The sequence below is a fragment of the Notamacropus eugenii genome, chromosome 5 (genome assembly GCF_028372415.1).
Source record: "Notamacropus eugenii isolate mMacEug1 chromosome 5, mMacEug1.pri_v2, whole genome shotgun sequence".
Classification (NCBI taxonomy): domain Eukaryota; kingdom Metazoa; phylum Chordata; class Mammalia; order Diprotodontia; family Macropodidae; genus Notamacropus; species Notamacropus eugenii.
This window is the reverse complement of record NC_092876.1, coordinates 6,143,999-6,161,966: the sequence shown is the minus strand read 5'-3', so window position 1 is coordinate 6,161,966 and position 17,968 is coordinate 6,143,999. Positions and strand designations below refer to the sequence as shown.

Sequence of the window (17,968 nt, the reverse complement as noted above, 5' to 3'; positions counted from 1 at the left end):
CCTTCTTTTACAGCAAGGAACTTGTACTAGAGTGAAACCCAGTAAAAGGAATGAATATGAAAAAGCTTTCAGCCAGAATGCCCTCCTTAATTATCATGAGAGAATTCTTGCAGGTGAGAAAACCTGTAAGATTAAAGAATATGGGAAACCTTTATGTCAGTTGAGAAGCCTTAATGACTCTAAGAGAATTCATGTGCAAAAGAAAGCCCATCTTTCTAATGAATGTGATAAAATTTCTACTCTACATCAGAGAGTTCACTTTGTAAAGGAACCTTTTTATTGTAATGAATGTGGCAAAACCTTTAAGTGGAGGTGTAAACTCAATGCACATCAGAGAATTCATACTGGAGAGAAGCCCTTTGAATGTAGTGAATGTGGAAAAGCCTTCAGTGAGAAGGTTTGTCTTAAAAGGCATCAGAAAATTCATACTAGAGAGAAATCCTTTGAATGTAATGAGTGTGGAAGAGCTTTCCATGATGAATCTTACCTTATGCTACATCAAAGGATTCATACTGGAGAGAAACCCTTTGAGTGTAGTGAATGTGGGAAAAACTTCAGCCTGAAGTCGTCACTTATTTTACATCAGAAAATTCACACTGGGAAGAAGCTCTTTGAATGCAGTGAATGCAGTAAAGCCTTCCATTACAAGTCTTGCCTTACTCTCCATCAGAGAATTCATACCAGAGAGAAACCATTTGAGTGTAATGAATGTGGGAAAGCCTTCATGTGGAAGAGCCAACTTAATAAACACAAGAGAATTCACACTGGAGAGAAACCCTTTAAGTGTAATGAATGTGAAAAAGCTTTCTACCATAAATCTCAGCTTGTTGTACATCAAAGAACTCATACTGGAGAGAAACCCTTTGAATGTAATGAATGTGGAAAAGCTTTCCACAACAGATCTCAGCTGACTGTACACCAGAGAATTCACACTGGGGAGAAACCCTATGCATGTAATGAATGTGGGAAAAACTTTAGCCATAGAAAATCATTCGTTTTCCATTTGAGAATTCATACTGGAGAGAAACCCTATGAATGCAATGAATGTGGGAAAGCTTTCCACAACAAATCTCACCTTACAGTACATCAGAGAATTCATACAGGAGAGAAACCCTATGAGTGTAATATTTGTGGGAAGAAATTTAGTCCGAGGTCATCCCTTATTAAGCACCAGAGAATTCATACTTCTGAAAAACCCTTTGAATGTAATGAATGTGGGAAAAACTTCAGCCGGAGGTCATCACTTATTTCACATCAAAAGATTCATACTGGAGAAAAACTCTTTGAGTGTAATGAATGTGGAAAAAACTTCAACCAGAGGTCATCACTGGCTTCACATCAGAGAACTCACACTGGAAAGAAATCCTTTGAGTGCAATGAATGCGGGGAGAACTTCACGCGGAGGTCATTGCTTAATAAACACAAAAACATTCATACAGGAGAGAAACCTATTTAATATAATAAATGTAGTAAAACTTTGCCATGCAGAATTAATAAATGAGAGTTCATGCTGGAGAGTAAGCTAGAAATCCTTGAAATATAGCTCATACTTGACTGATTATATGAGACCTCATGTTTGAGAGAAATTACATAGAAGCAATAAATGAAGAGATGCCTTCAGCAGAAATGACACTTTCCTGAACACTAGAGAGTGTGCAGTGAGAAACTCTATGAGTGTACTAAAATGCAGGAGAGTCTTTGGCACCAGTGGGACACTTAGGAAGGCTCAGAGAATTCATGCTGAAGAAAAGGTGGCAAGACCTTCATCGTATGTACTTCATCCCTTATTTAATTTAGACTTCATGCTGGAGATGAACTGCAGCAATGTAATACTGATGGGAGCATCCTAACAGCTTGCCAGGTGTTTACTGCTGGAGAGTCAAAATGCTGACTTGATTACCAGCCACACACTCTTTTGTGGTATTTTGAGAGGGACAGATAACAATTTCCTTTGTTTCTTCTGAGTTCCATGCAGTTCACATAGGCTGCCACCAGGTGGCAGTCGAGTTGTACTGGTCAATGCATCAAATATGGCTGTATCTTAAATCACAATTAGACTATCATCTGAAAAATCCCTTTTCTTTTTACTCCCACTGACAAGTTACAGACATTCAGATGCATAAGAAACCTCAACCCAAAATGCGTGTATATTGTTTTTGACACAGTCACAAGAAACATTAAAGTAAACTGAGAAATACATTTGTGCATTAAATACTTTAGTCCTCCATTAATTTATTTGTGTTTTATAATACATTTTATTGATGCCCCTTGTTTCTACAACATGAGTCATGTCTCCACAGAGCCTTACCCTACACCATACACTTCTCATAACAGTTGGACATCCAACACAGATAGGGACCTGACAAGAATTGATTACAATAGGAACAGGGTAAGTGATCAAACTATGTAAATAGGCAGATTTAAGAAAGGGAAACACAAGTTCTCCATGATCATATGAAATGCCTTCAGGATCTAAAAGGTCTGAGATTCTCTTCAACCCCATGGATTTGGCAAAGATTGCTAAAAGTGAAAGAATTCGATGCTGTTGTAGCTATGGTAAAAATATATTGCTTGTAGAGTCATGAATTATTTAATTAAGATTCCTAAAAGTTATTTGTAGTAAAACTCCTGAAATATTATATATTTACTTAGGTGTAAATGACATTTCCTTTTCCTTTCAAAAATATTATTGGTAGCTTTTGTTTCTTTATTTTTCAATATATTTCATCCCCTCTCTCAGATCTTCTAACGGACTGTCCATTTGCAAATAGAAAATAGTTCATGATTGGGTTGTACTACTATGATAAAAATATTACTTTAATTACACAGTTGGTGCTTTACCAATAAAAACACCAAAGAGTTACTTTGTAGCCCTAGACAAAATAGCATCCTTAATTTGGAGGGACAAAAGGTCTAGAATCAAAGAGGAAATCATGGGGGATAAAATGTAGGAATGGAGACATTGTAGACCTCAAACTGTATGCCAGAGTAGTAGTCATCAAAAGTATTGGTACAGATTAAAAATTTTTTAAAAGCCTATCAGTGAAACAAACCAGATAACCAGGAATCAGAAAAGTTATAATGAGAAGTGATTAGTGGGATCAGTTGAGTTATGACTGCCGAGTGCATAGCATGGGTAATATGGGTACTATGACTTTTTTCTCAAGGTGTAGAAAGATGTGGTTATTATTTAGGGTTTTTTAAATGCAGATACCTTACTTTGTTTTTGTATTTGCTTCATTCATTTATTCATTCATTCATTATGCATGGTATAATCTGTTCCTCTTACTGCTTCTCCATAAAACTAAAAGAAAAAATAACTTAATTGTAAGCATGCACAGTCCACCAAAAACCAGTTCCCAGATTGGCCATGCCATCAAATGCATGTCTGTCTACATTCAAAGTTCATCCCCTTTCCCAGCAGGAGATGAGTGGTTTATTGCCTCTTCAGTCTTCTGACATCACATTGATCTTTATTAATGTAAATGATTGATTTTGCTTGTTAGTTATACACCAGTACCCACATTTATGCATATCTGTATTATAATCAAGACCCCTATCTCTAATATCAGGTCTCTGAAAAATTTTTTTCTGCTGTGTAAATCTCCCCTATCCCACTGTTCACCAAGAATTCATAGAGAGAATCCCAAGGTAAACCTGTCAGGACAGTCTTTTAGAAAAGGGCCCTTGTTCTCTCATTTGATAACCTAATGTCCTAAAGATCCATGTTAGCAATGGCCAAACCAAACTGAGATTGCAAGAATTCCCTTGAACATTTGTGCCCAAACCAGGGACTTGTTCACATGCCTGCATAGTTTTCCTTCTTGATGGTTTTTTTCCTAATACCCCTAAGGCAGCTGAGGTCTCCTTGCTGTCTCTGGAGTTATGACTTGATAGCTGTGCCTACCTGGGTCCAAAACACGCCACCTTCCTCCCTGGGATTACAAATGAGATGTTAGCATCCTTCGTTAACAGACCTTGAGTAGAGATGGAGGAAAATGAACAATTCAACCCTCTGCCCTTTATCTGTTGTAATTGACTGAATACTCAAGAACCTTAAAGTATGGTTTGGGGAGTGAGGGAAGCAGACACTTTGCTTCTCAATCAGTCATTGCCATAGAACTCTTAAGGAATCTAGGGAAGCCAACTTACATGAATTGCAGAGGAACCCTTTCCTATAAAAGAGATGAAAAGTGAGAAGCCATCTTTGGAACTCTAGGAACCTGATTCCAGCCCTCATGAATTAATTTGTTGTTGATTGGGAGCTTTGCAGCATCTCACTGTACTGGCTTTCTCTTCCTGAGGCTTCAGCTGGCTGGATCTCATTTGAATGTGTGTATTTTGTTCATGGGTTCTTTCTTTTCCCTTCCCGGGCATGAGCACTGGTTGACTAAAAATAATAACTCATTTGGAGTGCCATTTGCTACCAAATATAGAAATAAAATGAGTAGAAAAGCTGAATCTGTTCTCTTCATTTTAATGAAGGAATCCTACCAACCTAGAAAAATAACACTGATTCAATAGCCAAGTGTGCAAAAACCCCAAGAACATAAGCTATTTATGGAAGGATGTTCTATTTGACAGGAACTTTTGGGAAAACTGGAAATCACTTTAGCAAAAGATAGACTTGGAGTAACACCTAACTCATGTACCACAATACATTCTGAATAAAATTCAGAAAGTTCATAACATAAAAAAATTAGATTAGAATGGAGGCAAATGCCTTTCACAGTTAATAGAGCATAATTCTTCACCAAAGATGGGATAGAAGAGGTCATAAAAGAAGGAAGGGGCAATTTTGACTACATAAAATTAAAAAGGCTTACAGAAGTGAAGAAACAATGAGTTCTGCCATTCAGGGCTACCCAAGACAGACAGGTCATGTGGAGAGCTTTGACAAAAAGTGATCCACTGAAGAAGGAAATCACAAATGGCTCCCACTGTCTGCCAAGAAAATCTTGTGCACAAATGCTTCATGAAGAGTTGCACATGCCCGAATGACTCAACAACGCTAAGCACAAACAAAATCAGTGCAGCTAGAATAAGAAAGGGATATATTGATTAAGGGGAAATCTTTGTATGAAGGGACAGATTTCCTGATAGGGGCAGCTGGAAGTAAAATGGGCTGCTTCTGGATATCATGAGCTGCCCCCTCACCCCCACCCCCAACTGTAGGTCTTCACTCACAACTTGAATGATCATTTGTCAGTTCTGTTATAAAGCGTTTCTGGTTGGGACTAGGAAGCAGTTTAGATTGGATTAGATGGCCTCTGGTGTCCTTCCAACTCTGGTTTGTGGGCAGACTGCCACTGAGCAAGCGTAGAAATTAAAACTGAGGTTAGCTGACACACAGTTCAATCCAAAGAGCATTTATTAAGCCCTTAAAATGTGCTGCCTCTCAGCATGTCAAGACAGAGGTGAAATAGTGTGTGCCCCACAGCAGGAAATAAAGGAGTACCAGATTTTCAGAATACAAAGTGATGGAAATACTTAGGTGATGAAAGCAGCTGGAGAGGCAAGGAAGGCCTCTTGGAGGAGATGGAGATTGGGCTGAGTTTTTGGGGAAGTAGGAGTCTAAGAGGGTAAGGTGAGAGTACTCATACTTGGAGTGGGAGACAGGCACAGAAACAGGAGATAGAACACTGTAGAAGGTAAAGAGCAAGGAGGAAAAGGTAATAGGAAGAACAAAGTGCATGATGGGGAGCAATGTGTATTCAATCTAAGACAGGATGGACTCATATCCCATGGGAACTGGGCAGTGGGGAGATTAATGACATGGTCAGATTGGGTTTAGGCTTAACTATTTCTTGGTCCAGCCTGGCCTAGAAAAGGTATAGTCTCGAACTCAATGCTGGACCTCTGTTCATGTTTCCACATGTAACTGGAGCAGGAGCCCCATCTTGCTCTGTCTGCCAGGGACCAGTGAGAAACAAGCTGGTATTGGGGCTCCTCCATTATCAAAGGATTGAGAGCTGAGAGAATCATTCCAGGTTAGTTCTTTCATGTCACAGGTGAAGACAGTACAGTGCAGGGAATGGGCCTCCTACTCACAGTCACGCCACTAGCTCTGAGTATAGTAAAGCTAGGTTTTGAACCCAGGCCTTGAGACTCCCGTTGGAAACTCCCTATGCCGGTGAAAGGGTAGAGAGAGTAGACCAAATGGGGGAGGGTCTGAGGCAGATGGGTGATGGAGGGAAATACACTTAGCAATCATAATTGTGAAAAAATTTTTGAAGCAAGTTTCTCTGATAAAGGCATCATCTCTCAAATATAGAGAGAAATGAGTCAAATTTATAAAAATAAGAGCCATTCCCCAAATGAGAAATGATCAAAAAAATATGAACATTCAATTTCAGATAAAGTAATCAAAATTATCTATAGCCATATGAAAAAAATACTTTAAATCGCTGTTGATTGGAGAAATGCAAATTAAAACAATGCTGAGGTACTACTTTACCCCTATTAGATTGGCTAATAGAACAGAAAAGAAGAATGCTAATGTTGGAGGAGATGTGGGAAAATTGAGACTCTAATGCACTTCAGGTGGAGTTGTGAACTGATTCAGCTATTATGTAAAGCAGGTTGGAACTATGCCCAAATATTTATTGCAGTTCTTTTCTGGTGGCAAAGAACTGGAAGTTGTGGGGATGCCCATCAACTGGGGAATGGCTGGACAATTTGTGGTACCAGTGAAGGAATACGATTGTGATATAAGAAATGATAAGCTAGATATTCTCAGAAAAATCTGGAGAGACTTACATGAACTCATGCAAAGTGAAGTGAGTAGAACCAGGAGAATGTTGTACACAGTAGCAAGCAACATTCTAAGATGACAAACTGTGAATGACTTAGCTCTTTTCAGCAATACAATGATTGAAGACAACTCTGAAGGACTCAACGTGAAAAGTGCTATCCATCCCCAGAGAAAGACCTGATGCTCTCTGAATACAGATTGAAGCACACTTAAAATTTTATTTTCTTGGGTTTTTATTTTGGTCTATTTTACAACATAACTAATATGGAAATATGTTTTGCATGATTATACATGTGTGGCTGCCTTCTCAGTGAGGGTGATAGAGAGATAGGAAGAGAATTTAGAACTCTTTTTAAGATGAATGTTGAAATTTGTTTTTACAAGTAATTGGGAAAAATTTTTTTTAATTTTTTAAAAAAGAAAACTCCCAATTCTCTGAGTCCTGTGCAGGAAGCCCTACCCAGAAACTCAACATGTCTATTTACAAGATCCAGGCAAGAGAGATCTTTGACTCTCGTGGAAATCCCACTGTTGAAGTTGATCTCTGCACTGAAAAAGATCGATTCCGAGCTCCTGGACCCAGGGGTGCTTCTACTTCAATACATTAAGCCCTGGCGCTCTAAGGCAATGATAAGACCTGCTACATGGGGAAAGGTGTCTCAAAAATAGTTGAGCACATCAATAAAACTATTGCCCCGACCCTTATCAGTAAGAAACTAAATGTTGTGGAGCAGGAGAAGATTGACAAATTGGTGATAGAGATGGATGACGCTGAAAATTAATCTTAATTTGGTGCAAATGCCATATTGGGAGTATCTCTGGCTGTTTGTAAGACCGGAGCTGCTGAGAGAGGTACTGCCATATTGCTGATCTTGCAGGCAAGGAGGAAGTCATCCTGCCAGTTCCAGCCTTCAGTGTAATCCGTGGTGGCTCCCATGCTGGTAACAAGCTGGCCATGCAGGAGTTCATGATCCTTCCTGCTAGCAAACTTTAAGGAGGCCATACACATTGGAGTTGATGTTTACCACAACCTGAAGCAGAAATATGGACAGGACGCACCAACATAAGGGATGAGGGTAGCTTTGCTCCCAATATTCCAAAGAATAAAGAAGCTCTGGACCTGCTAAAGAATGCTATTGGTAAGGCTGGCTGTCCTGATAAGGTCCTAATTGGCATGGATGTTGCTGCCTCTGAATTCTTCTGATCTAGGAAATATGACTTGAACTTCAAGTCTCCTGATGATTCCAGCAGATGCATTTCCCCTTCTGAGCATGGGAACCTCTACAAGAGCTTCATCAAGGACTACCCAGTGGTGTCTATTGAAGATCCCTTTGACCAGGATGATTGGGAAGGTTGGAAGAATTTCACTGCTACTGCTGGCACCGAGGTGGTAGGAGATGATCTCACAGTGACCAACCCCAAGTGCATTGAAAAGACTGTGAACGAGAAAGCCTGAATCTGCCTCCTACTCAAAGTAAATCAGATTAGCTCTGTGACTAAATCTCTCCAGGCGTGCAAGCTGGCCCAGTCCGATGGGTGGGGAGTAATGGTCTCTCATCGTTTAGGGGAGACTGAAGACACCTTCATTGCAGATCTGGTGGTGGGTCTCTGCACTGGGCAGATCAAGACTGGTGCCCCCTGCCAATCTGAGTGTCTGGTTAAGTACAACCAGCTTTTGAGAATTGAGGAAGAGCTGGGCAGCAAGGCTAAATTTGCTAGAATTTCAGAAACCCTTGGGCCAACTAAGCACTGTGGCCAGGAGACCTCAGAGCTCACAGGTGCCAGTTACCTCTGTAGCAGTCTGCTCCTGTCCTAAGAATGGGCAGCCACTAAGCATTAGACCAGGCTTGTTTTGGGGGCAGGGGCCTCTACTGCTTAACTTCCACCTTTCCGTGATGTTCTCACTGCTTCGTTAGAACTGTCTTACACCAGAGACTGACTACCTGATCACCAGGCTCTGTCATCTCATGACTGGGATAGAATGGCCTGTACTCACCCCCACTGCGGGTGTTGATGTGTGCAGCTATGTGCTTGTGATGCAGCCTTGATGAGCCCAGAGGCAGATCCTTAGTGACTTCTATGTGAAGAATACAAGTATTCAGTAACCCACTGGAAAGAAAACCAAAAAGAAAGCTCCCTAGGCCCATCATGTCTCAGACAAACCCCCTCCCCCACCAGGTGCTGTCACATGCCACACACATATAGACATACACAACCATGCTATCACACACACACCCTTCCCCCCACAGCCTTGGCTTTCATCACTGCCCCAAACGTGACCATAGGCCTGCAGGTTCTGTGGGATTGTCTAGAGGGAATTAGGAAGAAGTAGCTCTTGGTCAGGTCCTTTGACATAATTTGAATGTCCTGTGGGGCTGGAACCTCCAGGAAACCCTTTGAGTCCACTCCATAGTTGGCTTCACCTTTGAGGGAGAAAGGCAGGAAGCAATGATGTTCACATAGTGATCACTGAGGGGCCTCTTGTATATGAATCACATCATAGATGGTGGCAATGGTGATGGAGTTTAGCCAGTTGAAAGCAATGAGCAGGGTTTATGACACTGATGAAGTGATTGCCCCTCCCCCTCGACTGGCACCACCAGTGATGCTGGCTACAAGTCCTGGGCTCTAGCTGGCTCTGCGTCTTAGGAAGCCTTGATAGAGCCCAAGGGCTTCACAATCCTTGAGGAGGAAGCAGTGGGTCAAAGTGCTGGTCACTGAGGATGGGCCATCATTGAGGCATCAGAACCAAGTTCCCAAACTCCACATATTCTCAGAGTGCCCTGTTGCTGGCTACATTCTTGGTCTAGATCCCACTTTTTACATTGGTGGTGTTTCCTCAGGGCGTTCTCTGAACTTGGCATCAGGAATTTACTCGTCTTTCTTTTTCTTTCCACTGGCATGCTACTGTAATAATCCATCCATGAGGTGATGAGAGCCTGCACCGGGATGGAGGCAGTGTCAGTGGAGAAAAGGGGCTAAGGTACAAGTGCTAGCAGCTAAGATCTAGATCCCCACCAAAAATGCTCAAAGTTGGACAGGTGGGGCTATGAATAGAAGGGACCTGTGGTCATAGTTACTTGGAGACGCCAGTGATCTCTTCACAAAGAAGATAGATGGTCAACCAGGTAAGAGTTCCCTTGGACCTGTATAGTCAGTGAGAGTGTAAAGGGGCTTAAGTCCCTCTATTTCTCAATCCCAGGACCCCTTTTCCATCCTGATCCTATCCTCATCTCAGTTCCAGAATCTTATTCTCTTTAAATGGTAGGATGACTAGGATCCCTAGGATGATGGGAAAGCATGTTATCACCTCTGTTATGTTACCTGAGGCTCTTTACCAGTGTATTTTCACTTACGGATGGAACAAGCACACTCAGGAACTGGTGGGACTCTGTGTCCAAAGTTCCTCAATCCCTCACATGTTCAGATGGTTTAGGAGAAGCTCAGTATGTATTTGAGCATAGGGAGACTGAATCATGAGAGTCCTGGTTGAAAATCCATGTCATTACGTGCTCTTCACATTCTGTTCTAGTCTTGGCCCTTGAATAGATTTCAGATATGGATAGCCTGAGGAATTGGCAGGGCTCCTATGTGGGTCTTCTGGACGAGGGATTTCTGAAGCTGCGATCCAGTAGAACATCAACTCCTTGATGTCATAGGCTATTTCACTGTTGTCTTTGTATCTCCAGGCCCTTCTACATTGCCTTGTCCATACTGAGAGGTCTGTGTTACAAATGTTGGTTGAACTGAATTGGTGCGAAGGGCTGACTCTTGGAATTTTCCCCTCTTCCAAAAAGAGTTAATCAGAAGCAAGAAGATACGCCCAAAATTATAGCTGCCATATATGGCCTATGGGAAAGCTGACACCTGTGGCCTCCCTCTATAACTGACGTCTCATGTGGAATGACATTGCTACATCAGGTGGTGAAGCCAGTTATGGCAGTGAGGATGCCAGTTTGTCTTGATTCAGTACTGACCTCTTTGGAGCAGGTGGGGTCCCTTGAGAGTGGTATGGTGTGATTGACCTAGACTTGCTCCCAACACTGGCACATCTCAACAATCCCACTGGATGGTCCATATTGCCTGGTAAGGCCAATACTGACCTTCACCCATCTGCTAAAGAGTATGTAAATTTTCCAGCCCCCACCACAACTGGGACAAGTTCACTTCAGATAAGTGGCACTTTAGATTCCGATTACAAAGTGGAAAACAGAGGCCCAGAAAGGTTGTGATGTGCCCAAGGTCACACAATGATGATCTGAGATTGGAACCCGACTCCAGTGATTCCAAATCTTACTGGATGCCACCTCCTTATACTGATGACACATTCATTTTCATTGGCAGAAAACCTAGCTAAGCTCCTGAATGGCCTAATTACTTGGTTGCAGGAAAGGAGGAGCTGGGAAATGAATCCCAAAGAGGCCTAGCCATACCTGTGAAGTCTGGTGCAACAACCAACATAAATGAGACACTACAATGGGCCCTACCAACTACTGAGAAAAAAGCCCAGTTCTAGTCCTATCCTTGATCTCACCATCACACATACTCATTCCACCACGATGATCCAGAATTCAGAAATTCCTCTCATAATCTCATCTTTGCCTTATGTAGCCCCAATGTGATACCCACAGCAGCCACTATGGATATGCAAGAGTATTTCCAGGGTAAATTTGCCAAATATAAACTCTCTTCCTCAAAGACAAAACCAAAATATTTATTCAGATACCAGAAAGCCAAATCCATCATAGTGACAAAGAAATCTATACAGGAAGCACAGCCATCCCCAAGTCTCCGCTCCCCCTGCTCCAGTCCTCCTCACAAACAAGCTCCTTTAAGCAAAATCACTCCCTCTGTCATGCTAGTTGCCCTGCCGGCTCTCTCCCAACTCTGCCTCTCACTTCCTGTTGCACCTATTCAGTAAACTCCTTCCCCAATCAGTTCCATGTGACTCAGACTATGGGCTAGGCCAAAGCTCAAAATCCCACTAAAGAAAATAATTACTTAAAAATCAGAATTGACCAAGTGGAAGCTAATGACTCCATGAGACTTCAAGAAACAATCAACCAAAGTCAAAAGAATGAAAAAATAGAAGAGAATGTGAAATATCTTATCGGAAAAACAGCTAACCTGCAAAATAAATCAAGGAGGGACAATTCAAGAATTATTGGACTAGCTGAAAGCTATGATCAATAAAAGAGCCTTGCCATCATCTTTCAAGAAACTAAAAAGGGAAATTGCTCTGATGTTCTAGAAACAAAGAGTAAAATAGAAACTGAAAGAACTCACTGATCACTTCCTGAGAGAGATCCTGACATGAAAACTCAGAGGAATAGTATACCCAAATTACAAAGCTCCTAGGTCAAGAAGAAAATGTTGTAAGAGACCAGAAAGAAACAATTCAAATATGAAACCACAGTCCGGATCACACAAGACTTAGCAGCTTCTTCCTTAAAAGAACAGAGGGCTAGAGATGTGATATTCCAGAGGGCAAAGAACCTAGGATTACAACCAAGAGTAGTCTACCCAACAGAACTAAGTATCATTTAGGGGGGAAAATGGCTAGTTGACAAAATAGAGGACTTTGGAGCACTCCTGATGAAAAGACCAGAGCTGAACAGAAAACCTGAGATTCAAACCGAAGATCCAAGAGAACCATAGAAAGGCAAACAGGAAAGAGAATCATCAGGGACTTCATAAGTCAAACTGTTTACATTCCTCTATAGGAGAATGATTCACGTAACTCCTAAGAACTCCATCCTTACTGGGCAGCTAGAGGAGACTGCATAGACAGATGGCACAGGTGTGAGCTGCTTATGCTGGGATCTTCAACAAGGAGTGCAGAGGTGTGAAGGAGAAAGGGGAAGGGAGAGGTTCAACGGGGAGAATCTTCTCATAGAAGAGGGGAGCAAGAAAGAGCTTTCATAGCGGAGGGAAAGTGGGCAGAGGTGTCAGACAGCGTCTAAACCTGACTCTCATTAGAATTTGTCTACACACTCAGTTGGACAGAGAAATCTATCTTGCCCACAAGGGAGGTAGGAGAGGAAGTGGATACGTGGAGGGCTCGCCCCTGGTAATGAAATGAGAAAAGGTAACCCAGCACAGGTAGGACCGGGCCAGGCTCTGGCTCAGCATGTCGTCCCTCGCAGGCGGTGTGGGGAAAGAACCAGAAAAGACTTCATTTCCCAGGACTCCTTTCGCGCGTCTCAGCCTCACGTCCCGCCATCCTCTGTCCCGATGCTTTCTGGGAATGGTAGTACAGCAGTGGGGTGGCGGAGACGCAGTGGACAGCCCCATGTTTTCCCTTTACGAGGAGAGGGCGGGAGTGCGCAAGTGCGAAGCCCGACTCGAAGTATCCCCGTGCATTCTGGGGACTGGAGTTCCCGGGCTCCCTATGCGCAGGCGCACTCTTCACAAGCGGGGACTTGGACGCTCTGCTGCAGGCTCTGGAGCGCAATCTGCCGGGCCCCCAGGGCGGGATTGCGCATGCGCTATGGCCTCCCTTCCTGAGCCCTTCTGAGACTCCTGCGTCGCGCGCGGCAGGTGAGTGTCTGCGGTTGTGAGCGCTGACCGGGCCGAATGGGGGTGTCCCTGGGGGCGGGAGCGCAGGTCTCCGGCCGGATGTCCCTGCTCAAGAACCATAAGCTGCTCCCTGTAACCTCGCTGCGAGTCTGGGCCCAGATCCAGAAAGAACCCAGTCCAGCAGCCCTTACAGATGAGGAAACTGAGGCACGGGGAAAGGGGGAATGGCCCTCCTGAGGACATGCCAGGAGGGGCTTCAAAGCCCTGAGGATGGTGCCAGCCTGACCCTGTGATCAGCTGCAGCCTCCTGCCTGCTGTGTTCTAGGGCAGACTCGTCTCCATCCTCTGAACCTTTGCACAGGCTGTTCCTCCCCTGCCATCCCTCCTCATTGCTTTGCTTTAGCCTCCCGAAGCTCTGACTTTGGGTGCCCTGCCTCTGGGCCAAACTTTCTATAAACACCCGCCTCCCCCCACCAGCCCCTTCTTTAGCTTGGGGTCTGGCCCGTGATTTTGTTGACTTCCAGGCACTCCACTTTGGTTTACAGGCTTGCAGATTCACCTGTGGGAAAGGGCATGGTTTGGGCTGCAAATGGATTGCTGGGAGCCTCCCCACTTCAGGGTCTTTGCTTGAACTCAGGTTATCCAGACCCCTGAGGCCAGGCCCCTGTACACCCATAACATAATCAGTCCCCTCCACCTCCCCAGCTGCAGGGGGTCAAGCTGGGGCTGAGGCTGGGGCCTTTGTAGTCCCTTACCTGTGCTCCTCTTGACCTCTCCCAACCTGGACAGATTCACTGTTTTCTCTGCATCCCTCCTGCCCAGACCAGCTCCTGGCACATAGTAGGTGCTCATTGCAGCCATTTTGAATTGAATGGACACTAAGGGCTGGAATCCAGACACAGGGGAGCTACAGGAGCTCAGCTCATTATTGTTTCCAATTCAGAGCTGACACTTGTGTCATGGAATCTCACCTGAGCTATGCCTGATGGGGTGCAGACTCTGGGAACCTCCTTGAATCTTCCCACTTGCTCTGGCAGTCTCTGGAGGCCCATAGGCTTTTCATTATCACTATGCTCAAATCTCTGTTATACTTTCCACCCTTGATCCTATCAAAATCCCATTCTCCAGGCTACTGGCCAGTCCCATCAAGATCCTCCCTAGATTCCATCTTTATTCACCCCAAGGTATTGGGCATTCCCCTCAAGACCTCTAGACACCCCAGGCTACTAGCCACTCCCATTAAGGGTTTCCTGGAACCCCCTGACTACTAGACTACCTCCAGATTCCTCCCACAGTCTTTCTGTATATAGGGTCCATCTCACTTCCATGAAAGCGTTCAGATTGTATCTGACCTACATGTTAATACAAGCATCACAAATGGGGAGGCTTCTTAAGAGTAAACCCAATATGGCAAATCTTTAATAAACTTTGTTTTACTTTGGCTGAAAGAAGACTTGGGTTGAATTCATTCAAGCAGGACCTCATGTGTCGGTATTTTGGGGTCCCCAGTACCCTGAACCTCAACATGCCCACCTCTTGCCCACTGTAGTTTGAAACTAGCCCTACTGTGCATCACCAAATGGAAATAATACTGATGTTATTTTATGCCATTTATGTTTTTTGTCCAGTGTCCCCTGGCTAGATGTCATCTCATAGCTGTCAAAGGACTTTAGTGAATTCAGGAAGCCAGTGTATCAGTAGGCATTTATTAAGGGCCTGCTGTGTACCTGGCACCATGGTAAGTGCTGGGCATACAAAGAGAGGTGAAAGTCCCTGCCCTCAAGGAGCTCACAGCCTAGCAGGGGAGATGTCAAGCAAACCACTGGGTGCAAACAAGCTGGAGACAGGATCGGTTGGAGACAACAGAGGGAAGGCACCAGTCTCATGAAGAAGGGAAAGCCAGGGAGGGCAGGAGTCAGAGCAGAGGAGAGAGAAAATGTTCCAGGCCTGGGAGATTACTGAGAAAATGCCCAAAGCAGAGAGAGGGAGGGTCTTATACATGGAAAGTACAGGAAAGGTGAGAGGGGGCCAGGTTATGCAGGGCTTTGAATGCCAAGCAGAGGATTTTACACTGGATCCTGGAGGTGATAGGGAGCCAGGTGAGTTGAGCAGGGAGTGACATGGTCAGACCTGCCCTTCAGTTAAATCTCTTTGGTTGCTGAATGGACGATGGACTGAAGTGGGGAGAGATTTGAGGCAGCAAGACCCACCAGCGGCCATTGCTGTAGTCCAGGTGTGAGGTGATGATGCCCTGTATCAGTGTGGAGGTTGTATCAGGAAAGATATTGGAGAGATACTGCAGAGGTGACAAGAGATGTTGCAAAGGTGGGTATGTGTGAAATGGATATGGTATGTTTCAGACAGAAATGGACAAAAGATGTGTGTGTGTGTGTGTGTGTGTGTGGAGATGGACTAGGTATGTTTCAGAGATGAAATATATAAGATATATAAGATAAAAGATATTGCCAGGGAGTGAAATGGACAAGGGATGTTTCAGAGGTGAAATGGACAAGAGATGTTTCAAGGGCGGTGGGTGTGGGCTGGTGAAATGGATAAGATGTTTCAGAGTTGAAATGAACAAAGGATGTGTGTGGGTGAAATGGAGAAGAGATGTTACAGAGATGAAATGGACGAGATGTTGCAAAGGCGGGGTTGGGTGAAATGAACAAGGGATGTTTCAGAGGTGAAATGGACAAGAGGTGTTGCAGAGGTTGTGTATCAAGGTTCATTAGATGTGCCTTTGACTGGGAGGTAGGGTTCACAGAAGGGGAGTAATAGGTACTATCTGTAGAAGTAGAAGTAAGCAGCCTTACTTAGTCAGAGGTCCTTATTTCTCTTTTTGGAGTACAGTTTTATTAATTTTTTTTTACATCACCTACAATTCCCATTATATGTATGCTCCCCCTCATTTTGAGCCATCTCTCATGTTCCTGACCTTTTAAAAAGAGGAAGAAAACAAAAGTCCACAAAACCAAGTGACATCCAGAAAGTCTGGTGTTATCTACAATATTCCACAGCCCTGGTCTCCCATAAGGCAGAGCTCCTCTTTGGAGTCAAGCTTGGCCTCCATAATTTTGAGAGACCTTTCCATTTGGATTGTTCCGGGGCTGCCCTCTCTCCATTGATGCTTTCCTAGTTGTGTCTTTCTTTCTTGGCTCTGCTGACTTCTGCTACATCAGTTCATATAAGTCTTCCAGTGCTTCTTTGTATATTTCATGGTCATTGTTTCTCCAAGTGCAGTAATATTCTATTTCATTAGTGTACCATAAGTTACTGATCCTTTATCTGATCGATGTCCCCCCCGCCACTGCTTCCAGTTCTTTACTACCACACGTGCAAAAAAAAGCATAAATATGTGTGTGTGTAGGGGCCTTTCTTTTTGTCACTGACCTCACAGGGTCATTTATAGGCCCTCATAGAGCCTAGTCATTTATTTCTGGATCAAAGCATAGGAACATTTTAGTCACTTTATTTGCATAATTCTACGTTTAATTTTTTTAACTTTAATTTTTTTCTCAAACCAAAATTTTAAATGTTTTTTATTTTTAATTTTGAGTTCTCTTTGCAAGAAGGCAAGCAGTTGGTTATGTATTAGGAATGTGCAGTTGTGCAAAACGTATTTCCATATTAGCCATGTTGTTTCCATAATTCTAAGTTGTCTTTCTGGAAGTCTTTAAATGCCTGAGGATTTTATGTTTTTGTTTAGAGGCAATAGGGAGCCAGTGAAGATATCTGAGTAGTATTGTGGTCAGACCTGTCTTTTAAGACTATTAAGAGGGTGATTGTGTGGAGTATGGGATGAGGGAAGAGAGACTGGACCAAGGGAGACCAGAGAGGAGTCTACTGCAGCCCTAGGCACAGACTTGGCATCTCAACAGTTCATACCTCTGTATCCTTGGCTTTTCCCTCCAAGTATAGATGGTCTCTTTAGGACCTCTTGGTCTTGGGCAAGTGCTGGGCAGGGCCTTCCACTCTGGGACCTGGGAGCTCCAAGCCATCCTTGGTCTCCCTCAAAACTCTCCTTTGTTCACCTGCAGCCCTGCCAGATTCTCTAGACACTGACTTTCCCCCACATTGGAGCATGGAGGAGGAAGAGGATGAGGAAATAACATCTGAGCTGCTGACAGTCAGGCCCAAGGTGAGTTCTAGCTCCCTCTCACTTTCTCTCTGGCCTACTTTCTCAGAGAACATTTCCTTGGACCTTGGTCTTGTCTTCTCACTGTGTAATTAAGGAATAAGAATGTTCTGATTTGTTCCCACAATAAGACACTCTCAAAGAAAAATGAAAGTGATTTTAATAAAGAATTTTAAAGCAGATAGAACTTAAATTTACAACAACAACAGATAATGTTTACAATGCCTAGACTTAAACTAAGAATACATAGAATAACAAAGTAAAGAGACATCACCAGCTTGGGGAAGCACCAACACCTGAAGTCCAAGCTGGGGATTCCCTAGGGACAGCTTTTCAGGGTCCAAATTGGGAAGGCCCTCAGGCAGAGCGTTCTCTCCTTGGGTGAGAATCCAGAGACTACCTTCCCAAGTCAGAGTTATGTGAAGCTTGAAACAAAGAAGGCTTGAAGTTGGGTGTATTCGTGACTCTAGGGGTTGCTTTCCCATGGTTCAGGATCTGGCCAGGTTCCCAAGCAAGGGAAGCATCTTGAGAGGCTACAAAATTTGACATGTTACAGAGAA

At 43.6% G+C, this 17,968-nt stretch overlaps 1 protein-coding gene across 9 annotated transcripts in view; it reads left to right on the top strand.

Annotated features, from left to right (window-relative positions):
• LOC140508223 (uncharacterized) overlaps nucleotides 1-17,968 on the top strand; it is a 61,197-nt gene that overhangs the window by 24,897 nt on the left and 18,332 nt on the right. For 2 of the 9 annotated variants that reach the window (XM_072616008.1, XM_072616007.1), the window contains one exon: nucleotides 14-2,199. In XM_072616008.1, the coding sequence (XP_072472109.1) occupies nucleotides 14-1,456 (1,443 nt within the window). In that variant the 3' untranslated portion in view covers nucleotides 1,457-2,199. Of the gene's footprint in view, nucleotides 1-13; nucleotides 2,200-13,151; nucleotides 13,295-13,322; nucleotides 15,012-17,310; nucleotides 17,412-17,968 lie in introns of those variants that run through there. The other 7 variants (XM_072616001.1, XM_072616004.1, XM_072616005.1 and 4 more) reach the window with 7 other exon arrangements.